This window comes from Kluyveromyces lactis (assembly GCF_000002515.2).
Source record: "Kluyveromyces lactis strain NRRL Y-1140 chromosome A complete sequence".
Classification (NCBI taxonomy): domain Eukaryota; kingdom Fungi; phylum Ascomycota; class Saccharomycetes; order Saccharomycetales; family Saccharomycetaceae; genus Kluyveromyces; species Kluyveromyces lactis.
Genome location: NC_006037.1, coordinates 663,928 through 688,804, shown reverse-complemented (window position 1 = coordinate 688,804; position 24,877 = coordinate 663,928). Strand labels below are relative to the sequence as shown.

At 39.7% G+C, this 24,877-nt stretch overlaps 14 protein-coding genes across 14 annotated transcripts; 7 read left to right on the top strand and 7 right to left on the bottom strand.

The window, feature by feature from the left end:
* Positions 1-32: 32 nt before the first annotated feature.
* On the bottom strand, positions 33-1,070 carry OMA1 (metalloendopeptidase; the record flags this gene model as incomplete). The annotated part of the gene is made up of 1 exon (XM_451343.1): positions 33-1,070. One exon carries the CDS (start codon positions 1,068-1,070, stop codon positions 33-35), a length of 1,038 nt encoding a protein of 345 aa, XP_451343.1.
* Positions 1,071-1,347: 277 nt separating this feature from the next.
* Positions 1,348-2,067, top strand: RTS2 (Rts2p; the record flags this gene model as incomplete). The annotated part of the gene is made up of 1 exon (XM_451342.1): positions 1,348-2,067. The coding sequence occupies one exon, from the start codon at positions 1,348-1,350 to the stop codon at positions 2,065-2,067; it is 720 nt and encodes a 239-aa protein (XP_451342.1).
* Positions 2,068-2,191: 124 nt separating this feature from the next.
* On the bottom strand, positions 2,192-3,109 carry TVP38 (Tvp38p; the record flags this gene model as incomplete). Its single annotated transcript, XM_451341.1, has 1 exon — positions 2,192-3,109. The coding sequence occupies one exon, from the start codon at positions 3,107-3,109 to the stop codon at positions 2,192-2,194; it is 918 nt and encodes a 305-aa protein (XP_451341.1).
* A 654-nt stretch (positions 3,110-3,763) lies between these two features.
* KLLA0_A07645g (uncharacterized protein) lies at positions 3,764-4,582 on the top strand (the record flags this gene model as incomplete). The annotated part of the gene is made up of 1 exon (XM_451340.1): positions 3,764-4,582. The coding sequence occupies one exon, from the start codon at positions 3,764-3,766 to the stop codon at positions 4,580-4,582; it is 819 nt and encodes a 272-aa protein (XP_451340.1).
* Positions 4,583-4,940: 358 nt separating this feature from the next.
* Positions 4,941-5,693, top strand: BUD21 (Bud21p; the record flags this gene model as incomplete). Its single annotated transcript, XM_451339.1, has 1 exon — positions 4,941-5,693. The coding sequence occupies one exon, from the start codon at positions 4,941-4,943 to the stop codon at positions 5,691-5,693; it is 753 nt and encodes a 250-aa protein (XP_451339.1).
* Positions 5,694-5,803: 110 nt separating this feature from the next.
* On the bottom strand, positions 5,804-6,748 carry ATX2 (Mn(2+) transporter ATX2; the record flags this gene model as incomplete). Its single annotated transcript, XM_451338.1, has 1 exon — positions 5,804-6,748. One exon carries the CDS (start codon positions 6,746-6,748, stop codon positions 5,804-5,806), a length of 945 nt encoding a protein of 314 aa, XP_451338.1.
* A 425-nt stretch (positions 6,749-7,173) lies between these two features.
* Positions 7,174-9,336, top strand: DIA2 (DNA-binding SCF ubiquitin ligase subunit DIA2; the record flags this gene model as incomplete). Its single annotated transcript, XM_451337.1, has 1 exon — positions 7,174-9,336. The coding sequence occupies one exon, from the start codon at positions 7,174-7,176 to the stop codon at positions 9,334-9,336; it is 2,163 nt and encodes a 720-aa protein (XP_451337.1).
* Positions 9,337-9,410: 74 nt separating this feature from the next.
* On the bottom strand, positions 9,411-11,738 carry TGL4 (triacylglycerol lipase; the record flags this gene model as incomplete). The annotated part of the gene is made up of 1 exon (XM_451336.1): positions 9,411-11,738. The coding sequence occupies one exon, from the start codon at positions 11,736-11,738 to the stop codon at positions 9,411-9,413; it is 2,328 nt and encodes a 775-aa protein (XP_451336.1).
* A 258-nt stretch (positions 11,739-11,996) lies between these two features.
* On the bottom strand, positions 11,997-12,773 carry SHR5 (Shr5p; the record flags this gene model as incomplete). Its single annotated transcript, XM_451335.1, has 1 exon — positions 11,997-12,773. One exon carries the CDS (start codon positions 12,771-12,773, stop codon positions 11,997-11,999), a length of 777 nt encoding a protein of 258 aa, XP_451335.1.
* A 227-nt stretch (positions 12,774-13,000) lies between these two features.
* On the top strand, positions 13,001-13,636 carry MDY2 (Mdy2p; the record flags this gene model as incomplete). The annotated part of the gene is made up of 1 exon (XM_451334.1): positions 13,001-13,636. The coding sequence occupies one exon, from the start codon at positions 13,001-13,003 to the stop codon at positions 13,634-13,636; it is 636 nt and encodes a 211-aa protein (XP_451334.1).
* Positions 13,637-13,747: 111 nt separating this feature from the next.
* MSB3 (Rab GTPase-activating protein MSB3) lies at positions 13,748-15,607 on the bottom strand (the record flags this gene model as incomplete). Its single annotated transcript, XM_451333.1, has 1 exon — positions 13,748-15,607. The coding sequence occupies one exon, from the start codon at positions 15,605-15,607 to the stop codon at positions 13,748-13,750; it is 1,860 nt and encodes a 619-aa protein (XP_451333.1).
* Positions 15,608-16,303: 696 nt separating this feature from the next.
* Positions 16,304-17,863, top strand: RIM21 (Rim21p; the record flags this gene model as incomplete). Its single annotated transcript, XM_451332.1, has 1 exon — positions 16,304-17,863. One exon carries the CDS (start codon positions 16,304-16,306, stop codon positions 17,861-17,863), a length of 1,560 nt encoding a protein of 519 aa, XP_451332.1.
* Positions 17,864-18,072: 209 nt separating this feature from the next.
* MRX6 (Mrx6p) lies at positions 18,073-19,533 on the bottom strand (the record flags this gene model as incomplete). The annotated part of the gene is made up of 1 exon (XM_451331.1): positions 18,073-19,533. One exon carries the CDS (start codon positions 19,531-19,533, stop codon positions 18,073-18,075), a length of 1,461 nt encoding a protein of 486 aa, XP_451331.1.
* Positions 19,534-20,040: 507 nt separating this feature from the next.
* MON2 (Mon2p) lies at positions 20,041-24,849 on the top strand (the record flags this gene model as incomplete). The annotated part of the gene is made up of 1 exon (XM_451330.1): positions 20,041-24,849. One exon carries the CDS (start codon positions 20,041-20,043, stop codon positions 24,847-24,849), a length of 4,809 nt encoding a protein of 1,602 aa, XP_451330.1.
* Positions 24,850-24,877: the final 28 nt, after the last annotated feature.

Here is a 24,877-nt window from a genome sequence, read left to right as displayed (position 1 = left end):
GTAATTGAACAGTTGTTGAACTTTAAAGCATATCAGATACCCCAAACAGTGATTCTGGGTTCAGGGGAGACAGAGTTACCGTACCCAAAAGCATCTTGGAACGAGTTGTAAAATCCTCCGAAATTGCCACAGTTGGCTTGAGAGTACAACTCTTGAGACTTTGGCAACCATTTGGCCATGTTCTCAATTCTTCTTGTGGTTGCTGGATGAGTGGATAAGAATTCCACATTCACCATACCGCGACGCTTTTGTTGTTCCTCCATGGCTGCCATACGTTGCCATACTTTAAGGGACTCTTCTGGATGGAAACATGCACGAGACATAACCATCAATCCAATATAATCAGCCTCAGTTTCCATTTCCCTCGAAGCTGGCATTCTGACCAACCCATCTACTAGAAGTCTGTTGATCCCATCTAATCCGGTGACTGCATATATCAATGCTCCCAGAATAGAGTAGGCCGGGGCCTTTGAAAGGTTTTCTGCTGTGTGTCTGGCAAGCTGATGAGCAAATTCATGAGATAAGACCGTAGCTAACCCATCCTCATTCTGACATATCGGTAAGATGTTGCTGAAGACAAACACTTTACCACCTGGAAGCACAAATGCATTAGGTGGTGCTCTTGGATCATTGACAATATGAATTTTCCATTGAACATCTTTCAACAGGCTTTGATCCACACTTGGATCGTGCTCAGCAGCCTCCACAATCCGGTGGAAAATCTTGGTCACTTTCCTCGTTAATGGATGCGATTCCGGTAGGATTTTCCCCTTAGTCTCACTAAGAACCGAGTTGTAAGTGTATTGGCCAATCTTGAGTTCAAGTGACCTTGGCAACCAGATAAACCTTGTTCTCGCGGTAACAGGAGCCTCTTCTAAATGAGTCAAATAGAATAACGATCCGGTACCAAACACTATAGCGAGGTATTTCCTCGAGGTTTTGTCGAATAACAGCTGTGTGAATGAGTTTCCTGTGCGGCCATTGAATCTTTTATAAGTGACTCTTGGAATCGGAGTATTGTAAAATCTAGCCTGAGGTCTTAAAAGACGGCTGAAAACGTTCTTGAACATCAGTTGAAACTATTATGAATTGTACCAACAGTAATCAGATACCACAAGGTTGGAGGTTTAATCAGGGTACTATATATGTTACTTATCCATCTTTTTATTTTATAAATTGTCTAAAGGTTGGAGTTAGTAAAGTCCTCAAAGCTTTAAAATGCAGATACATATCTTCAGTCCATGCGATGAGATGAGATGAAATACAAGACGCAAAGATTCTAGAATCCTAGAAGCATAGAGGTGTTTAGGGAATATCAGACTATAGTAAGATCGTAAGCCAGACACCATGGTATCCGGAGATGTTGGTAGTGCTTCGTTTTTGAACAAGCAGATGAAGATGAGAGGTTTGCAGAAGCTTCGATTCTATTGTCAGATATGTCAGAAACAATGTCGAGACGAGAATGGGTTCAAATCGCATTCTAAGTCGCCATCTCACTTGCAGAAGCTTAGTAAAGTGACTCATAAGGATATTGAAGAGTATACGGTTCAGTTTGAGAAGGATTTCCTTCGATTGCTACGGCTTATGCACGGTGAGAAGAAAGTGGAAGCTAATAAGTTCTACAATGAGTTTATTCAGGACAAAGACCATGTCCATATGAACGCTACGAGATTCACATCATTGACGCGATTTATACAACATTTAAGCCAGGGGGGGAAAGTACGGATCCATGGAATAGATGAGCTTACTAGCGATACAGACCCAGGACGGTTTATGATAAGTTATATCGACTCGTCTTCACCAAATATGATACGGAAGAAACAAATAGAGTCATTGAAACAAGCCGAACGTAGTGACCAAGAGATTAAGCTAAGGCTCTTGGAGAAACAAATCGAGAAGGCCAACGCTGAAGAAGTCAAATCGGGTCAAAAGGAAGAAGAAGAAGAAGAAGAGGAAATAAAAGCCAATATAAGAGATGGACCTATAAATCTAACAGTATCCACATCGAAGGTGACTAAGAAGAAACCGAAAAAGAAGCTCAAAAATGTTTTCAAGCCAACGAAATGAGGCACTTATATATATGTAATATTAATGGGGACCGTTCATTGAAGTATATACCGCGCTACACACGTAGCATTGCAACTTTGTTTGCGAATAATACAAGATATAACTCACGTTTGGGCCGTTCTTTCTAAAAGATGTCAAAAGAGTTTTGCTGTTCAGATTGTAGTTCTAAGTATCTCTTTTTGAATCTGTAATAGAGGAACCACGTTGTTAATATTAAAAATCCATTAGCCAATAGAATAGAGATGAAATTGATTAACCTTGTAGAACCCGAGTCTGTTTCTCCCATGTTTTTGAGCCTTTCACCAACGAAGAGATAAATAACCGCTTTTGGTGTGGTGATGATGTTAGCAATGGCAAAGTTCTTGATTGAGATTCCATAAATACCAGCTATCGCACCGTTAATGAAAGAATATGGGAACGGACAAAGTCTAATAAGAGCAATCATCCAATAGCTGTCATTACCTTGTAATACCGATGATACAGCTTCTAATTTGGGATTCATTCTGATCAATCTCTCAGCATGGGAATGCAACAATCTCTGGAATACTGTGAATGAGAGAACTGATCCAATCACAGTGGACATGGCAAGAATGAACCAACCCTTGAAGGAAAGCCCATAGATCAAACCTGTAGAGAGAGATAAAAATGAGTATCCGATCAATGGCGGGAACGAAACCGCTAATATAAGTAGCATTAGAACTAGAGGTGTGTACCATTTCTGTCTCAGATCATTAGAGGCATCCACCAACCCTTTCATTATCGCTTCCCTTTTAACTACTGTGATAAAGATTAATATGATTTCAAGGACCCCTAAAAACACCACAAGAGCCTTCTTTCGTCTGCTCAACGCATTAAACTTATCCTTGCCATTTCTTAAATGCCGTTTCCCATGTTGAACAATACGTTGCCTCCAGCTCAAGTTGTATATGTCAAGGAAGTCATCGTCCAAATCATCAAAGTTGTCGTTACTATCCAAAAAATCCGTGTCTGAAGGCCTCGACAAACCGCCAGAACTAACTCTAGCCTCGTAAAGATCAGCCATTATACTAGTATCAATTGACCTTGAGTCTTTACCGACACTAAGAGGCTTGACAACAGCATATGTTTCTCTGATTTCCAGATATACAGTGTTCAAAGTGTTAATCTCTTTGATGAATTAATTAAATGTTTTGTAATATAGTGGCGGAGTTGTGAATAATGAAGGATACGATGGAAAGAGTTGGTTTCTAACCGTCCCTGAAGTGAACTACAACCTTTCTTAGTTAGAGCAGAAGAATGCACGGAACTGGTGTTACAACCTGTGTGATCATATTGACGGTCAATATATCTAGATCACCTTTAACCGGAGACCTTATGGTCACGTGATATTCATCCTATATTGCAATAAATGATACCACCTCACAAGAGAAAACACAGAGCGATGCACTTAGAAGCACGGGCTCTCCAAGATAGCTGTCCTGTTGTTACAGATGGTTACACCCTACTAAACCCCCGATTTTGAAGTGACACGGCTGTTCAATCGCCGGTAATTCCTTGTGTCAGTTTTCCAGACGTCAAATTGAACTGAATTTAGATCCCAGCCACAAACGTTTTAATAGAGAACACGACATAAGACGTTCTCCAACCGTTCAAGGTCGAGATCTGAATCTAGATATTTAGAGAGAACGTCAGCTTCTACTGTACAGAGCTAAATCATATGAAGAGCTTATTGAATAAGCGGTTTTCGCCTAAACGTCGAAATAAACCAATCACTTACGCACCAGCTTCAGCAGCGAAACCTAAACCCAAACCCAAACCTAAACCCAAACAACTGGACCCACCAATGCAATCCGGTGAGAGCAGTAGCCAGAAAAGCAGCACTCCCATACCAATCAAGTCTATATTAAGACCTGTTGATGGCACGCACGAACATGAGAATAAATCTGTCCGCATTGTGGAATCTTCACCACATCCGGAGTCTGTTCCAATCAGCACACCAACTAGGATAATAGTAGGACCATTACCTGATGGAAATGTTAGTGACTCTTTGGTATATAATGCCAGCGATTTAGAAAAGGGTCATATCGGCGTCGCGGAGGAATCGTCACCGCTACTAGAATCACAGTTGCCTGATTTGACAACATACCAAACAATTTCCCCAGAGTCCAACCCCACTGCACAGATACATTGCTGGTCAACACCCTCGTTGCCAATTCCAATACCACCACCATCAAGCGATCAGCCATGTTCAGGCGACCCCGTGCAGTCACCCTCAATTCCCCCATCCAGGGAATCACCATTTACCAGTCCGTTAAGTCGGTTCTTGCAAATGCTATACGCAAGATATCCTGTCATCATAACTTATATCCTAATCACCATCTGTGTCATTGGGATAATATATTCTTTAGTAACAGGAACTGGTAGATCATATCTCTTGGTTATTATAAAGGCATGTATATGCTGGATAATGGGTACAGACGTGGCAAGAATGCTTTTTGGTACCCAGTTCTGTGATATTGAGTTTAAAGTGTCATGATGTTTCAGTACTGCAAGCTACACATTAAATACCATTAGCATAGCAATAAAGTTGATATAAATTGATATAATCTAACCAACAAATAGCACCAGAACCAGCCAATACACAGCACAGTCCGTTAACGGGTGATGAGCATTCTACTCGTAGTCCAGTGTCAGGAACAAAATCTTCAGCACGTGACCTCTATTTACGTATCATTTCTTTTCGAAGTGAAAAATTTGGACAAAGCGATGAGATGAGATGAGATGAACCACTGGAACTAGTCCATGAAGCAGGTCGTGTTACCGTTCTGTCAGTGTTTCTGTTCAATTGTGCATTGGATTAGACAAGTGGCAAGAGTTTACTGAGAAATATAACAATGGGTTTGAAGAAAGTTCTAGGTTCTGGTGCTGCACTGGTAGCGAAGAGACACTTGAAGTTCGATGATGATGCGGATGATTCATTCCATACAGCTGATGAGGGCAACTCTACCCTAGATGCTCTCAAACCAACAAAAGCAGAAGCGAATGGTGAAAGTGAAAGTGAGAGTGAGAGTGATAGCGATGCGCCAGAAGAAGAAGGCTTGAGTAGTGGGAAAGATGCTATAGAGAAAAGGATTCAGGAAAGAGAAGAGGCTGCAAGGTTACAAGAAGAGGCAGCTAGAGAGAAGAGACGAAAGAACGAGAAAGTGTTCAAGCAACAGCAGCTAGAGAAGAAGAAGAAGCTGCTCGAGTCTGAGGAGGAGAAACAGAGAGAAAAGATGTTAGAGTTTGAACGACAATTAGTAGCGCAGCAGGGTTCGGATAATGATGAGCCGGAAGAGTTACCACAAGAGTTCTTTGATGAGCTAGAAAGTGGATCTGCATCTTCCTTCGCAAAGGCTACGCCGAAACATATTACTTTCTCGGCAGAAGCGCAAAGAGAAGAAGAACAGGCCCTAAAAGAAGAATTACGGAAACAAAAGAAGAGATCACTAAGGGAATTGAGAAAGACCCAAATACAGAAAGGACCTGTCACTGTGAACTTGCTATCGTCGATGAAGGTATCTAAGACACTGGCTCCAAAAAAGGAAACCAGTGTCATGAAATCAAAGGATAAATGGTTGAAAAGAAGAAGTCTCAAACGTAAATAGAAGAGGATTTGTGCCCACATGTACCTATCTATTCAAATATACAGGTCTTTATACATGTGATTTGTCTCGTGTATAATGTATTATCTAAAAGAGGAGTTTCCTGATTGGCTTTAGCTATCATGAGGAGCGAAGAAAGAGATCATTAACGGGATAAAGATACCCAAGAGTAACAATCTGACATCTGGAAGTGATTCTTGTTCTATTTTCTCTTCAGTGGTAACACCTTCGCCCATCTCTAAAACAGAACCCGACACTGGGATCGGGCCATCATTCTGTAACTGTTGTTCCTGGTCCTTACTTGGTGAGATCAACGCAAGCAATGAAGCATACAATAAACTACTACCGCTCAGAACCAATAGCCCATCGCTCATTTTCTCGATTAGGTCCTTGCTGACGAATCTCATCAGGATCACGAATAGCAACCCGAACGGTGTGGATATACTGAATGCAATAAGATTAGAGATTACTTGTAGTTTGGGTAATCTCTGTTTCGAAATCATAATCCCCGTCAAGGAAAGCGTCGCAGGAATTTTATGTATAATAATGGCGATCAACATCACGAATTTCAACGAATCGTAGGATTCGGCAATCCCCAACGCCAGTCCATCAGAGAATGCATGGATTACCAACGCGAATACGATATTGTTCGTTAAGATAAATGGCACCGTCTTCCTTGGATTGATCAAATCGATATTCCTCTCAAGAGGATCAGGCGCAGCAGAAGCATCAAACGAACCACTTAAGATGTGACCAGCTTGCAGTGCATGTAAGAACCTATCTAGTCCATATAGAATCATGAATCCCAATAACAAACTGATCCCAAACCCACGGCCACCCTTATCACCGAATTTCTCGACACCTTCCGGTATCACTAGTAAACAAGAAGTACCTAACAACATACCAATACCGAAATCAGACACATACTTCAAGTACCCCATGCCAGAGTCTCCCTTCTCAGCTAGCTTACTCATGTACATCACCGGGATAAGCCCCGTTCCTAATGTCGCAAAGAATAGGAATACTGCCGAAAGTAAAGGTTCTAGCAGCTGAGACATGGTTAATCAAACGTGTATCCGTGTTCACCTCTCACTAGTGTCTATTACCGCTACCAATCTTGATTCAAATTGCAGTCCTGACGTATAACGCACACAATTAGTGCCAAAGACCAGTCATATCAACGTGTTTTGTCATTATTTACCTTATATATCAACGTTGAAAGGTTAAATCGTGCGATTTAGAATTGATGTTCGAAGTAAGAATTGGACCCTGAACATATCTCTTTATGGAAAAACATGTAGGATATAACCGGGTGCATTGTGTTAATGCCATTCTGCACGACTGTAGCAGTGGGTAGAGTGAGATTAACTGGTTGGTAAAATCTCCGTAAAGAACGCAGTGCGGAAAACAGTGACACTTTAATCTGTAGATAAAGAGAGCAACTGGTGACGCATCATTTTGTTGTAAAATTAACAATGAACCAATGGGTGAAGAAATCGATGCTTTAGACGATGGGCTGCTGACTAGGACTTATGAGCTGGGGCTGAAATGGATGCAATGTAGGGAATATTCCAAGGCGTTGGGTCTTTTCTCAAAAGCCATGAAAGTGTCACGATCGTATCCGATGGAAATGGTGGAAAATATTCGTATACGTGCTGGAATGCCCAAGAGATGTGCTTACGATGAGAGTAAGGCTTACCATCCTCTGTACGTGAAACTATTGGATAGCAGGATATCGTGTTTGATGAAAGTTGGCGACTATGCACGAGCCGTTAAGGAATCACAGTATTTCTGCAAGATTGAACCGTCTAGTACTAGGGCCTTGTTAAGGCTCGGGAAGTCGTACGAGCTGGCTGATAAGGGTGATAGGGCAAGGCAGGTATACAAGAGCGGAAGGAAACTTGTGAAAGAGTTGAAGGAACGCGGGGTTCTCGTGTCTCCGGTACATGAGAAGCTTTTCAGTGATCGGTACGAGGAATTATTGAAAAGGAACGCTATGCAGTTGGTTAATAGCAATGATGCTGAATCCGGGGCTAGGAATTCCGAACAGATACCAAGTAAGAAGCGTGTTTTAATAGAGCAGAAACTAGTTAACAATGAGGACATTGAGGAAAATGACCTTGTCTCCGATACAGATCAAGACCATGACGGTTCAACGATGAATAAGAAAATGAAACGAGCAACTATAGACCCTATCCAAACTTTCCCAACAGAACTTGTGATATCTATCATGCGGCGATTGGATACAAAGGATATCACATCATGTATGCTGGTATCCAAATTTTGGTATCGAAAACTATCGACCACTCCAATGATTATAGACTATTTAAGTGTTCCCAAGACAAATTATTCGAAGATTAATTCACTGTTAAGGTTCGTGAAAACGAAACGGTGTGTGAGCTCCGTCATTCAATATCTGAACTTCTCTGTAATGGCCACTAATGAAGAAGCTAAGTGTTCACAGTTACTGTTCAACGGATTGGACCAGGAAGTGAAGAAACTGGTCTTACAATTCACTAATTTGAATATCTTGAAGGTACTTCAATTGATCTCGGATAAGGAAAAATTGATTGCGAATCTTCAAGAGTTCTCTGTCTTTGGCCATTATGATCCTAACCATTGGGCAGATGAGGATGTTGTTTTCCTTGAACGTATCGATAATTTAAAGAAAATCGAGGTACTTATTGGGACCGCTATGGTGCCAGGTAGAAATTCTTCCATACACAGACGCAGACAATTGCAGTTTCCGAACAATGACAATATAAGTCGTTCCTTACAATCCATTAAGTTAATATTCAAAGATAATGGATGGACAGGTCCCACGCCGTTTGCTTGCATCTTTTCTTCGGACACCCTGCGGTTTGCCAATGTGTCAAAACTTATTGTTACCAACCGTGATTTCAGATTTAACCAGACTGCAGATTGGATAAAAAAGTTCCCCAACCTCACGGATCTTTGGCTAGAGCGGAACACCGGTTTGTCTTTGATGGGATTCTTACAGAGCTTGCAAGAGCCAAACGTTTTGAAGCGCTTAAAATATTTCACCTTTAGGGAAAGTTCCACTGAATCTAATAGGAGCTTCAATGGCCAAATGTGGACCGATGAACAAATCGAACCCATTCTTGCAAATCTTGGAGCGGTCCAGACTTTAGACATCATGAACTCTGCCATTGCAAGAAGTGTGCTATATAGGTTGTTAAATGAACTTCCTTCTATTAGAAAGCTAAACATCGGAAATGTATTCGAAATGTCAGATGAACTTTACCCAAGGACAGACATAGAAAGTACTGCATTTCTGTTTTTACGGCATATGACGCATCTAAGGGATCTCAGTGTACCGAATATGAGTTCTCACCAGGTTAGAGCTTTCAGGCAGTTAGCACTTGTCATATCAGAAATTGGTTCATTAAGTAGGTTGGACCTGTCGTTTAATCCTTCTATGCAAGGATATCAACTTTATGACATTATAAGAGAACTCTTTGATAATGGAATAACACTTAAAACTTTGGTTATCGATGGATGTTCTCATATATCGGCCACAACGGTCAAGGATATTGAACGTAATGGCTACGTTGAAAACATTGAGTGTGCCTTCAATAAGCAACAATGGGAAAAATTCGGTGTGAATTCATTTTGGTACCGTTAAATAATAGCATTTATACATAGTTAAATAATCACAGAGGATGAGTAAAGGCGTGCACTTCAGTCGGAGCACTTTTGTTACGCAGTATCGGGATTCTTTCGAGATGCTCTTCTTGAAACGGAGCTTTTCGTTCTTAACCTCAAGGGAGAGTTGGGATTAGATTTCACATCAGAGTGTAAAATTGAGTCATCCCTGCGGGTTCCCACAGCATGATCAAGTATCGGAGTCAGAGAATTGGATCTCGGATCGTAATCGATTCTAGAGAAACTGCTGCTCTTTGGAGGATATGGGTACGGTTTCCTTACCTGTAGATCGCCTGTGCTCGTCTTTTTGTCAAACGAAGGACGGAAATTTATCATAGAATACTTCTTCTCTGATAATGGCGAAGATGAAGACGAATATGGTAGCGATATAGAGTTATGACGCTTACCCTTTCGATTTCCGTTGGTTGCAGAGTCTGATTTGCGACGGTTGTGCGCCCTGCTTCCAAACTCATTTGAATATCTCGGAGGATTGTTTAAATCTTGTGATTTTAAGGAACCTGTTCCGTCGGGTACTACCATAAAGTTATCCAAATTATCAGCATTTAATAGCACATCATCAAATACTTGTATTGCCTTCTTTTCGCTATTAGCAAGAACTGGACTGTTAATCAAAGGAACGTCCCGATTTGAAATTTGGAAGGGATTTCCTTTGATATCTGTATTAGATATGATCTTCCCCTTTAGATAATTAATCATCTTATCTAGTTCAAATTCTTGACCACAGTGATTTTTTATGATTGATATTTTTGGCCAACTAGCACGAACACCATTAGTAGCTTCCCTTAGTAGAAATTCTTGGGTGGGATTAGATAGTAGTTCGTTGAATCGTAGTAGTGTATTCATTTCAGGAAGTATAGTGATATCACCGCTATATTGTTGTGACAACACTGATCTTAGCTTTGTCAGGACATTGGTTCCGATACCAATTTCGGTAGCAATCTCTAATGCATGTATCACTTCGCTGGCCATGTATTTGTAAACTTTCCCTAATGCCATCTTGAATCTTGCACTGAACTCATCTTCTATTTCTCCTCCTACGCAGGATACAGATAACTTCAAAAAGGGGAAGACGTGTATGTTGACCTGACATGCAATAATATGGTCAACGTTGAACATCTCAGAAAGTTTGGAAACCGGTAAATCATTGTCGACTGATCCATCGACAAACTTGACCGAACTTGAATTCCACTGTTTTGTTTCTCCGGTCTTTGGATCCTTTTCGTACAAGGGAGAAGATGGAAAAATGCCAGGCAGAGAACAAGAGGCACAAACCGCGGACCAAATCAAGACATTCGGAGATGTTAGATTGTTCAAAAGCCGCGGTTGTTCATGAACGGATGCAGGCGAGACTGTAATATTCAAAATCTTCCCGCTCCTGTTATATGCTTCCCTGAAGGTAAGGTTCCCCAAGAAATTGATCATTGTACTAACAAGATTTTTGTTGTCAAACCAAGTACCATTCTTGAAGAACCGGGAGATCTTTATAAGAAGGTTTTCACTTTCGCTCATTTCTAAGTCATCTTTAAAGATATTGAAGTCTTTTACGAGGATTTCATCCATTAAGCCCATGAGTTCATGTTCTTGTCTAGAAGCAAGAATCGAAGCAACAATTGCACCAGCACTACTGCCGCTGATTACTCGAGGAAGTAATTCTTGCTCGAAAAGCGTCACAAGGATACCGATGTGGAACAATCCAAAGGTGCCACCACCACTCAACACTAATGCGGTTCTACCTATATTCTTTCTTGTCTGTGTGAGCATCCCCAGCAAGTAAGTGTCGTCCAAATCTGAATTATAAACTAGTTCTTGTAAAGATCTAGACGATTCTGCCACGTAATCCTCAATGATATGCTTGGTTCCAACATACGAATGCCTATAAAGGTTTACATTCCCCATACCACCACGGTTCCGAACCCAAGTGGTTCTTATAAGATATAAGAGGTTAGGCCAATCCTTTGCCAAGCGCGCTTTTTTCATCGCTTCTGTGCTGGATTCGACAAGGCAATAATCATACAATACAGACTCCCGCTTTGATTTCCATTGTTCAGCATTTGTAATATCGTCTAGCTTCGTTGCCGCCGCAAGCCATTCCTGTAAAGATCTCGCATTCTGTTTCTGCTCTATGAGACGAGCTATTTGTTCATGAGTACTATCGGCTCCCCTAATAAATTTGTAAAAGCTATTGCACAGCGAGGAGAAAAAGTTCAACTGCGGTTCATCTTGTCCAGAATCATTGCGACTCTGTTCTTCTGTCATTTCGGCGCCCTTATTGGCCCTCTTGTAGTAGTTCTTAATGACATAACTAGTAATCGGGTCATCTTTAATATCAGTCACGCTGGGCGTGTTCATGACATTCGGCATTCTAAAATATAAGTAATATCCCGCTCAGCAGGTTTGTGTGTATGCAACAGAGCAAAGCGTATGTAAGCTTATTATCTGATGCTATGCTTCGTGCCCTTTATAGGTTGATTAGACCACATCAACAGAATCCTTTCAAGCAAATCAGTCATGTGGTGGTTATTAAAGTGTCATTCTTTGCTTTGTTTCCTTTGCATGTTTCCTTAAAGGTTTCAACGCCGTCAACAGTGATTGGGCATCGGTGTTACAACATCAAGCTGGTTAAAGAAGGACGATAAGGGTGTCACAATGGGTTAGTAAGGGTTCATTTATGGCTGTGCATGGTTTAATCCATGCTGGGCTATCTATACATACCGATAGATATGAGCTTTCTCGGGGCGGAATGATCTTTATGCCCTTCAATCTGAACGATTCCGATCGATTGATTTCCGAGACATAGTCTTCAACTGATTGCAACGGGTTAACGAACAGGTATGGCTCGATGATACTCCATAAGTTCAGTGTCAAGAGGTCCAATATGACGTTGACAAAATTTCTTCTGGTTATTGGGTTGTATGCAGCCTCTAAGAGTGAATTGATTCGAGTTACAATTTCAGTCCATTCCGCTTGATCCAAATAGTTTGATAATGGGCTCACTGACGTTTCGCCATACCATTGGCCTTCAAACTCTCCTGCCGGAACGAACTCCTTGTTGTGAGTATCTGGTAAGGCTGCTGGTTCAGACCCAGGTAACTGTGTGCTGAAATTAGGAAATTCTGTGGATGACTCAAACCTTCTGGGAATTCGAACGACTCTAGTGGTTCTAAATTCATCGCTTTCTTCAGGTACGTATATGTTTGGAAAATGGGTGATGCAGATTGGATTCTCAGGTCCATGCTCTTCGCATGATTCCTCATCTAGTGCTCTGTACTTTGTAATCACAAATTCATGGTAATTGAAGAATTTCGGTTGTTGTGCAGAAGTTGATTCTTCAACGGTAATCGCAGCTTTAGATAGATCTGAACTGTCTGCAGTATCTGCCAGTACCAGTGATACCATTTGTGTTGCAATGTTACCTGGTAGAATGCCGTTTCTACCTCTTATTTCCCGTATTGATCTGATATCGTTCGTGTTTTTACCCTTTTATGTAGGAATTGAAATAAATTTAACGGAATTGATATTTATGTTCAGATTAACACTAACACAAGTTAGACATCTAATGAAGAGATGTATAAGGGAGTATAAGGAACTAAACTACTACAATATCGCACATCCCACCTCCAATCATGTCTGAACTTGATTTCGTTGGTAAATTTTTGAGTTTGGCCGCTTTGAATGAGCCAAAACTTGCATCGAACTACCGCAAACCATTACATGAAGTTACAAACCTTGGTGTTTCGTTGCCCCCATTGAGGTACAAATATGATCCAAGTAAATCACATTCTAAGAGTATCTCTAAAGTTGTAGAAGTTACCATCAAATCGATCAAAGCGCCTAAATTTGTTCATTCCAAAAGCTTCGAATCTACCGATACCGTGGGTCAGATCAAGGAATTCTTAGTGGAAACCGAGCCTGAGATATATACAACTGGTCAAATCAAGTTGTTGTTAAAGGGTAAAGTCCTCCACGACACTCAATTGGTCTCCGATTTGAACCAGGATAAAATATCCCTTGTCGCAATGGTTTCCAAAGCAGAGAAACCTGTGGAAACAGCACCTTTGCCGAAACCAGCGCAGGAACCTGAACCTGAACTTGAGTTGATGGATGTCGATATGGAGGATCCACAGTTGGATCTTTCATCTCAAACAGATATTGATTTGCCTTGGGATAAAATTAGAACCGTTTTAGAGAGTAGCTTGGATGCTAGCACGGCCTCAGTGGCCCTTGGAAGGCTACAGAAAGGTTGGGAGTTGAGTAAGTAAAAGATAGAACATGTCATTTGTTGGTCCATAATGCAAAACAACCCGGTTATATATGTAGTGATTTTATACTTTTAGATATTTCTGCTCTTTCTTCCATTGGTGATGAGAGAATTACCTCTTTCTGCTCAATCTACGTACTCTTTCTTTGATGTTATTATTCCAATTTACCCCATTTAAACCCTTCTTGAATCCGTATCCTTCGTTAGAAAAGGTTTCATTGATCAGTTCCTGTGCCAATTTGGAGTCTCTCTTATTATTGGAGTTGGTGGTTTCATTCTTCATTACATCTTGGAAGTTCTTGTATTTGGCTCTTTGAGAGATAACGTACTTCTTACATCGTTCGATTTCCTCTTGATTGAGTGCATTGAATCTCAATCTCCTCTTGAAGATGGCTTTGTCTATAATATCGTTGGGGTTTATCAACCGTCTAGGGTATGTTTGAATAGCTTGGAATAATTCCATGTCTTCATCGTCTGAGTTTCGGCTGCTAACGTGATTTAATTTTGGTAAATTGGTCTCGCTTAGTTCGATGATCGCTAACGACATCTTGAAAAGAATGTGTGAACCCTCATAGAAGAGACAATCCCATATACGTAAGGTAGCTTCAATAGGTACTACTCCTATGAAACAGCTCATGAACCAACTGGCAGTACAGAGTGTGACTGGTGGCAACTTATAGAGAAATTCGTTCTTATTGGATAGGCCGGGACTGTGTTGTTGATCTTTATTGGAATATATTCTTTGCCAAAAGTGTGGCAGATACTCTTTTATGCATAGTAAAAGCACACCTTGGTTAATATTGACACCTTCCAGGTTAATACTATGCACTCCTGGTAAGTACCTAGATGTCATTATTACTAGCATCCAAAATGCACGTTCTTCATCCATGAATAATAGTAAAAGACCAACTAAGAAATTCATCGATTGACAATAACCGATCTTAGCGTTATAGATGGCGAAAGCCTTTAAGATCCTCCTTAAAGATTTTATAATTAGTGGGTCCTCGGAACTGACCTTGGATCTTTGGAAATGGATATTATCAGGGAAAGTCCGATGTAAATCTCTTTCTATAATCTCAGTATCTTTACTTGTAAAGCTTGGATCATTGATCTTAGTCAGTAATTTATCATAAACACCAATGTTTTTATTCAAAAGCTCTTGACCGCGGGCAAAATACCACCAAGCATTACCTCTCCATTCAGCTGGTATACCTTTTCGCACGTATCTCTTCAACTTTTCCGACTTTGAAGGGAATCGACTTGGAGAATCATTATCTACTGGTAAACCTGATTTTAAAAGTAGGTCTTTCCATTTCCGTTTCCTTCGAATGCAGTACTTGGAGTACTCTGACCACCATTCGTTATATTGTTTCTCTGAGATATATTGGTTCTGCTTCATGAATCCATACCTATCCAAATGTGAATCCTTCACCTTGATTGAAGCTGCATCTTCTATCAGAGACGAGTTTCCAAGCAATTGACTCGCACGAGATTCCGATTCTGGCGTGGGCAATTGACCGATCCCATTCAACGCATCTGATGACCCACTATCATCTAAATTAATGGTCTTATCCTCGGTTGCTAGTGTTAACGCTCCCTCATTCAACTCCAATTCTGATGATCCACTGTTATTCTGATTGATCTTATGTCCCTTCATCGAAACTTGACCTATCTCTTCTTCGTTCTCATCATCCAAATCGTAGTATAGATTTATCAGAGATAATCCAGCTGAGTTCTCCCTTAATATCGTGCTCTTGGGGCGTTTGCTTCCAGATATACGTTCCGAGTTAGAATTGTTTCTAACAACATTCTTCCGTAACGCAACTCCCCCGTCACTAACAGCAATTGACTGTTCACTAGTATTCAAATCACTGAATTTTCGATTCAGGTCTGGTACACTCGGCGAAAACATCGTGTGTAAACGTATTGGACCTTTATACATACGATTTGCCTGATTTTGATCCTGATTCATCTAGTTTCACCTTCGGTTTTACAGTCATGTGATGTTCTATAAACAAAAAAAATCACCAAAACAAACTGGAAAAAGTTACCTTGATGAGCTTTGAATTCAGCTACGCGTCTCAGATCTTGGTATGTTGCAACTTTGGATATTTATCTGCCCGATATGAAAACCAAACACGTCCCTTAGCACCTTGAAAGACCTATGCCTCTCTCTTGAATTTTGGTTGTAGAGTGTGAGAGCTTCAAACCTGCTAGTCATTTGATCAGAAATCCTTTAAGCAGTAATGAAAACAGATCGAGAAATCAATTTCAGTCATGCTTTTTTCACGTGATTGTCACGTGAAAGAACATTCAGTACACATTTCGTGGTTTATACCACCTAGGACATGTGTTCGCCCCCAGTGTTGGAGTCTGGTACCACATAGTGAGTCTGTGGAGGTTGTTTGTAGGTTTACTCTAATGGTAATGGTAACTACAAGTGTATGTCACGCCTTTCTTTTATACTCCACATTCATATTTGAACTTTTAGACTTAAAACCACACCTGCGATGAGCATTGAAGACTTGAAAGGAAATTAGTAAAACGGAGAGAGAAATATAAGTTAAATAACCCATTAGCTCATCTGTGTGGTACTGGAGACCGGCTGCTGATGTGTGATGTTGGATGGTGTTTAGTATCGAAGTTAATTTCACTGTTATAGATCAATATGACAGGGCGTTCCAGATGGAGATATCATTTCCCGTCAGAGGACTATTCAAGTTGTCAAGGTGTCCAATTAGACGAAGGTGTGCTAATATGGAATAAACTACCCGATAAGTTCGCCTATATCAAGTCATTAGTGTTTACAAGTAATTGTCAAGACGGCACGCCATTATATTCATCGTTTGTGGAGTTAGAGGATGAGTGTCCGTATCTTCCTATTGTGGCTTTCGATTGGAATAGTTATATCAACAACGATGGATATACAGGACCGTTCAAATACAGCATCTATTCTGTCATTTATTCTGTTACTGCCAACTTTATCATCACTGTTTTCCTAACGGTGATCGTTTTCATCAACGTTCCTACCAAACCCAGTCGTAAGGCGTCGTACATTTTGAAATTGGGTGCGTTGTTGGCATCATTAAACCTTTCCATATTTGTCATTAGAGTATGGAAGAATATTGCAGAGAATTATACTTATAATGGTTATGTGTCATCTACATCGTTTTTGAATCTTCTTTGGGGCGATAAGGTATTTGCTGGTATCGATTTAGTTGTTGTATTCTTATTGCAGATTAGCCAGGTGCAGATTGTGATGAGATTCTTTGATAGAATGCAAGAGAAGAGGATGGTTTTCTATTTTGGGTTGTTCTTAATCCTTGTGACCCAGATTTTATGGGTCATACCTACTTTGAGTCCAGTACCGACGAAGGATTCGGATTCGGATATCGATATTCTCCCGCCTTTTGTTTATTTGTTTAGGATTGCATTGTCAACCTGTTACGCAAGCGTGATCTGTTTTCATGTCCTAACTAAAAAGTCTCTCTGCTTCCGAGGGAGAATGATCTTTTTAACTCTTTTGACCATTTTTACAGTCTTCTTGCATCCCACGTTCTTCATCGTCGATGTATCAAACTTGTGGATCGATGATCTAAGTGAGATCTTTAATACTACGTGTTATTTGGCCTCCACCGTTATAGTGTTGGAATGGACCAATAGAATACATACGATGGAAAGGAAGATCCATGCTGCCAGTGTTCTTGGAAGACCCATATACGAGGATGAAGAGCAGAATTTCCATTTCGCCATTTACGCCTTAAGGATGCAAAATGCAATGAAAATGCATAGAGATGGTCACGTTCATGATCATGGTCACACGTGTGATTCGAACGACAATGCAAACGTAAGTCTTCAAAATGCGAATACTAATGATAGTAGTTCAATTATAACTGATAACTCTTCGCAGAGGACTTCGACATTCGGGACCATGGCGACAGACCAAGTCACTCTCCATACTCAACAAGGTGAACGTAATATAACACAGTTCAAGAGAGCGGAAACATTTTGGAATAAATGCCACCATGTTCTTGAGTCAATTGTTTACTATACTGATAATGTGATGGTTAATGCATTAGCTGGTTCTAAAACATTTGACTCTTTCACTAATGATGCTGAAAAGTTGCTCAAGACCGAAAGACTTAGGAAAACGGTGGGATTAGACGAACCTGAAGATGTTTACTTATATCGGAAAACTACTATGTCTTCAGATTCTGTCATGGAATAGGAAGAAGAGTTGGATCATGGATCCTATTTTGATCAAAACCCATCATCCAGTGCTGATCGGGATAGATTCAAATAAGACTGAAGAATACCAAAGTTACAAGTAACATTAAACTGATTTGGTTTGGGACTGGATATAGATATTTACAGATGTATAAATTAGAGGCAAGTAAGAAATGCTCTACTCGCACATGATGATAATGGAAGAGATATTCACAAATAGGAATATTCCCATTCTGTAAATGCATTATTGAAAGATTTCCAATGAAGATTGATCGGGTATCTCATTCTTTTAATGCCGCTACGTGTCACCTTCATATCATAGCTTAGGTTGAAAACGTAGTCGTTGGTGACATTTTTCCCCCAAAATACGTTGCGCCTCTTAGTGGGTTTCAACCAATGCATCCTTCCAAACGCAGATACGGGACTAGGCAATAGCAGACAATCCACTTCTTCTGATTTGAAGTAAACTGATGGTAAATATTCCGAAAGCGTATTGACAATTGAATCTACTTTTAACATGATTCTTCTTTCGAACTTTCTACCTTGCTCCTTCGTTTCATAACTATGTGATAGTGTCATTAGAAGTGGTCTAATGTAATCTATTATCTTCCTCCGTAGATACCTTTTGAACATACTTCGTGATTGTGTGGAATGATCTACGTAAATGTAAAGAGGTAGGTAGTTTTCTTTGAAATCCGATGCAAGCCTGACATTCCTTACCTTCATAAACTCCTTCATGAAAAGCCTTGTCAATTTTGATACGTTATTTTTGAATATTCTCTGATCCGCACCGATAAACTGAAACTTATAAGTATAGTCAATCTTTTCCGTTTCATACTTCACTTTAGTCCCCTGTGCTACATCGTTACCTGTTGTACCAAAGGCGTTGTCTCTTTCCTTTTTCTTGCTTGTCTCTTGAATTAAATCGACCATCGTTGAATCATCTTTTATCCGTGTACCATGGAATTTCAGCTTAATCTTATCATTCTTAGCCTCCTTATCTTTGCTGTTCTTTTTCTCTACTCTTACAAGCTTAAAAGGTTTAAGCTTTGATACAACAGATCTTGGTACGCCTTTGAAAGGCTCATCGTTGTAAACTAATCCACTGATGGATGCATCCCATGGAATCTTGGGGGCCTTTTCATGTAGCCTCTGATACTCTTGGTTATCCTTCTTAAGATCATCTAGCATATCCGATACGTCGATCTCCACGGTGTTGTTCTCAGAGTTTATCTGTGCATTCTTCAGCTTTCTAATGGAAGAGAAAAGACCATCCAAGAGAACATCGTTATTGTTACTTTCCAACGGAGAATTCCCCAAAAATAACGGTTTGTAACCTGCGAACAACCCTTCAGTCTCCAAATCTTCTCTAGGTAAATAATCGGTGGAAGGTACCTGGGGAACTAGAAAAGATTTCTCTGCCTTTCTCTTTTTCGAAGAGGTACCTTTGTCATTAGTTGTTACAGTCTCTGGTTCGCTTACTTTTAAAGCCTCGACTTTTGAGCGAAGATCTTTAACATCTGTCTTGGATTTAGAATTAGACTCCTGCTCTTCTTCAGTATTATCCTTCTGCCACTTCAGAGCCGTTGGATTTGACTTGGATGAGTATTGTTGGGCAAATAGAAGCCGGCTTGCCCTCCTCAATGGCGTAATCCTTATACCACTTAACATTGGTTAGATGAAACTGGAATAACTTAATTATCCTATCCAAAGGTTTGAGTAGCCGCGGTTTACCTTGGATATATATCGCAGCTCTCTTCAATCTTTGTAATGAATAATGTTATTCTTTGAAGTTTTAGATCAAGCAGGTTTAGAGTTTAAACTGTCTTAGATATGCAAATAAACAGGAACAGTCGCCCTTAAAACATATATGAGCCCGCTTTGAACTAGAGATATAGTAGGTAATGGAAGCAGTACTGGAGTGATGGATAAATTGATACCATTTCAAAGAGTTATGCTCACTTAGGCCTAATAGTTACCCATTTCTTTCAATTATGTATCACGTGTACTATCTTTTTAAAGGATTTGGCATGGAAAACTGAACTATTTACCAAGTGCTAAGTTTATTTAAGGAACATTTACCAGACAAAGCCAGTTCACATCAGGCACTGGCCACAAATTCCGTGATATAATCAATCTTCCACTGACATTGAAAATTTTGAGCAATAGGGCTGAATTATGGCAGCCGCTGGTTCTTTTGTAGCTCTTTCTGAGCAATTGGTACGTGACCTCCAAACGTTGGCATCAGAATCTAAGAGAAGAAGCTCAGATATAAAGCAAGCATGTGAGAAGTCTATAGAAATATTGCAACGAAGTCATAGTGAAGAGGAATTGGTTAGACATCCTGATTTCGTTGATCCTTTCATAACAGCTTGTCTTTCTGGAAATGCTAAGTTGACAAGTATTTCTATGCAATCAATGCAACGTATATCAGGAATTAGGTGCATATGTACAAGCAAGATGGAATCACTGCTCAACGCTTTGTTAAAATCTACAGAATTGGCCATTGATATCCAATTGAAGGTTTTGCAACTAATTCCTATCCTATTCAAGACATATGCTGATGTTATCACTGATAGATTACTTGCGAAGTTATTCTTATGTTGTACTCAATTGCTACATCAACCGAATAGAACCTCTATCTTGATTGGTACAGTTAGCGCCACTCTACAGCAATTAGTTAATGAGGTTTTTGATAGATGTAAAGATGCTGACAATGATGATGTGAAAGGGCCCCGCCCTGTGCCTATTTCCAACGATAAGGCAGGAGTTGTAAACAAGTATCGATACGATGCTCATATCGTTTTGGCGAATTTGTCACAGCTTAATGATCCACATACGTATGATGATGCGATTTTGGATGTGAAAAATATACCTGAAGATTGCGGCCTAGAAATCTTGGAGTTTTTGTTATCCAACCATGCATCCTCTATCTGCCAGTTTGAAGACCTCTTATTTTTGTTAAGGACAAAGGTAGTTCCATTACTTCTCAGAATCTTCTCCACTTCAAAATCGTTCCCCATTGTCGTCAGAACCGCTCGTTGTGCTAATTTATTAATATCGATCCAATTTTTTGACAAACTAGAATTAGAGTCGGAGATTATGTTATGGTTACTGATACATACTTTGTCTAAGGATTCAGACTCCCCTATGTGGAAGAAAATTCTCTCGTTAGAGATATTTGACAACTGTACGAAACACCCTAAACTTATAGAAAAAATCTTCAAAAGCTATGATCATCTTGAAGACAGAAAGGATATTTGTAAATCTCTTCTATCAGCCATTGATTCATCCGTCCACAGCTTTGAATTTGAAAGTTTGTTAAATGAATCAGATATACTCATGAAAGGCGATATTTTAATTCTTTCACCAGATAACAGTTCTTCGAAAATGTCGTTGCTAAATTTGCTTGATAAATCGTCACCTCCGCTGATAGACCAAACTTACGTTATTTATCTCTTACTTTCCATTTCTAATAACATCTCGGATGGAGTAAGTAGTTTGGCTTCGTTAAGCGACCAAAAGGAGGAGGTAGACGAAGAAAACGATGTGCTAATTGAACTTTTCAAGGAGACATATCCCTCTCTTTTTAGAATCCATCGAAGGTTTTTGTATTCTACTACACTTGACACCCACTTATTCCATTTATTAATACGTGCGTTCCAGAAACTTTCTCTTGCTGCTGGTATTTTTGGTTGCAATGAACAGTTACATGAGCTACTTTCGTTATTCCAGACACTAATTCTAAACAATGTTCCAGAAAGAAGATCTGCCCCAGTTCCAACGCCAAGCAGTGGGTCAGTATTAGGCTCGATAGGAGATACTCTGGTTAATGTGGCAGCAACTATGACAGAGAAGCAAACAGATGTCAAGCCTAGGACAACCAAAGACTTCCGTTCAAGGTTCTTCCAGCAGAGAAATTTAAACCTCTTTAGAGCTCTAGTTTCATTGTCCATCTCATTAGGCTCTTCTTTCGATGCTAAAAGCTGGGAAACATTTTTGGTCACCTGGCAGTGGGTTTCTTATTACATGTATGGTCCAACTGCAGACTTTTTAGACGGCTATTATGGTAAAGATGTGGTTCCAGCAACTGCAATAACAAAACAGGATCTTCTGACTTATGAAACATCAGTTAAAAAGTTCATCGAAAATTCAATGAATTTTACGCACGCCGGACTATATGTGCTTTTCAAGACTGCTGTAAGCTGTTCTGTATCTGTTTTGGAAAGTTCACAAGATTTGAGTTCTGCACTTGTAGATTCATCGGGAAATGTACGATTTTGTCCATATAATCGCTCATTCTTTGTGGCTGAACTGTCAGAACTGTTAGTCTCCAATTACGAGAAGATTCTTGTACAGAATGGTGATGGGGGAATCTGGCCTATGTTTAGCAAATATTTGATCTCTCAGATCGCTAATAGAAAACTTCCTGACGCTGCTTTACGCTTGTACTTGTCTAGAGTTTATTCGGATACAGTTGTCGAACTCTCTGCTAAATGCAATTCAGAGGGTCAGACTCAAAATGACCTATCACTACAAACTCAAGAAGTAATCATGAAATCCTTGTTGGAACTCATTGATGCAATAAGAGCACTACCTATATCCAGTGAATCAGTGTACAGTAACGATACAAATGTGGAATCGGATATCATTCTTCAAGCTCTCAAAACGTTAAATGATCTTTTAAATAGTTTTGGAGAAACGTTGAATTCGTGGGATATAGTGTTGAAAATATTGAATTCACCTTTTGATGTTATTGATAATGGCTCACAGAAAATTACAGTGGATACAGAAAGCAATATATCACAAGTTCTGGTTCAAAAACACAAAGATATGATTCAAATGTCATTTGAAGTATTCAAATTAATTTCGGACAATTTCCTACAATACCTTCCTCTAAATATCATCAAAGATTTCATTGATACGCTCTCGAATTTTGTTAATCAAGATAGGGATTTGAACATATCCTTTTCCTCTATTAGTCAGTTTTGGCTAATTGCAGACTCTCTTCGTATGCAAAAAGGAGATGCATCAGTTGAGGAATCAGAAACAAAATCCTATGATGCTCTAGTACAAAAAGGAGAAATAAACAAAATTATTGAGCAGGATTTTCCTATATCACAAAAGTTAAAGGCTTTGTGGATTTATTTACTGGTTACACTAGTACGCTGTGCATATGATCTTCGTCCTGAGGTTAAAAATGGTGCTGTGCAAACTTTCTTTGGAATTTTGGACTCAAATTTTAACCTTTTCCCATCCTGGGATCTTATTGCGTCGCAGGTTTTGAAGCTTTTGCTTTCATTTAATCTTCCTGTTGAGAACGCTAATGGGTATGCAGAATTTGTCAACATTACCTTCAAGGGATTGCTTCAGATTTATTCTAAGCACTTAACGTATTTCAACTCCCAAAATGATATGACAGAACATTGGATCATTCTTGTTTCTAAAATGGGTGATTTGATGCAATTAACAGCATATGATGTTGTTTATTCTGTTTGTAATAATTTCAAACAGCTTTTGGAAATCTCCAAGGCAATAGAGGACTTCCCAGTCTTGATTATAAGAAAATACTATGAAATTTGGAGCAGTTATAATATTGTTTACACTTCAATTCCGACGAATGACTACAGAAAGAAAACAAACTCAGATTGCTTACAAGCCTTTATGGATTGTTTCAAACCTCTATATGAGCTCCATAGGATGCACTCCTTGATCGACACAGACTTCATGGAAAAATGTCTAAGTACCATTAATGCCAGTGCTCGTTATCCATTGCTTCCGGACCATATTTCAGATAGACTAAAACCCTCTCCCCTACAAAAGTCTCTCCTTGCTGCGATTGGCACTTTTGATGAAGATCTTCCTCCTAATTTGCAGGTTTTGCTTTTAGCTCAACTTTCTGCTATTGTTGATCTACCTTTCGAAACTCGTGACAGAATTGAAAAGAAGCTTTCCGCTAAATTGGGGGACCTTACAAAGACGAAGATTCCTTCTTTCGAAGCTATCAGTTATTCGGCGTGCGAATTACTATCACAAAGGATATCTAGGCTGGAACGTCTTGATAAAACGATTATCGAAAGCAGATCATTTAGCAAGTTACTTAACAACCTTTCCCATCCGATGACCAAAAACTCCATGATTTGTCCTTCAATAGATTCCGAACGTCCCGTACTTTGGAAGTTAGCATGTGATTCATTTTGTATGCTGTCAGATAAATTGTTTTATGCCTTGGTGGCCAATTTGACCGCAACCGAAGAGGATAATGTTAACGAATATACCGCCATATTGATACAAATGCTTATCGCGACTATAGTGAAAGAAGGAAAGCAAGATGATGAAAACATCGGCATACAAGCTGTTATCATATATAAGCAGTTGAAGGAACTGTTTATAAAATGTCTTTCTTTGGGATTGTTGTCGAAAGAACAAATACAGCCATTCGGTTCTGCTTTATGGTCAAGTTCATATTATTATGAAATTGATGAGGTTGAGGACGCTGTTATCAAACAATGCGCCAACTTAGAAGATATTGTCAGACAATTTGCAAAGTTTGATTTTGACAATATCGTTGGAAGTACCAAAGAACCTGTGGCTCTGCCCAATTATAATCTCACGGCAATTTGTTTGGGAGACCTTATAGCATTTTGTACTTTACAAACCAACAAAGGTGAAATTGTGAGAGAAGTATGTTTTTCGTTCATGATCGCAAGAGTGGCATTTGTATTAAGAAAGTTCATTGCCGACCAGCAGCTTCTCAATTTACAACCCATCTCCAAGGTCAAAAGTTTAGAGCTGCAACAAGTATCCAATGGGATCTTGAGTGTACTTGCATTTTACAACACGGTGGATACTACCATACAGAGCTTCGAATTGTTGGATGACCTTTATCCGTTATTGTTGAGGGCTATCCCTCTTTCTCAGAAAGTTCCAGGACTTCAGGACACGCTATTGCAAATAGCCCTATTATATGCAAAACTAAATAAATGAGGTTGTTTTGTAAACGTTTGATTATATA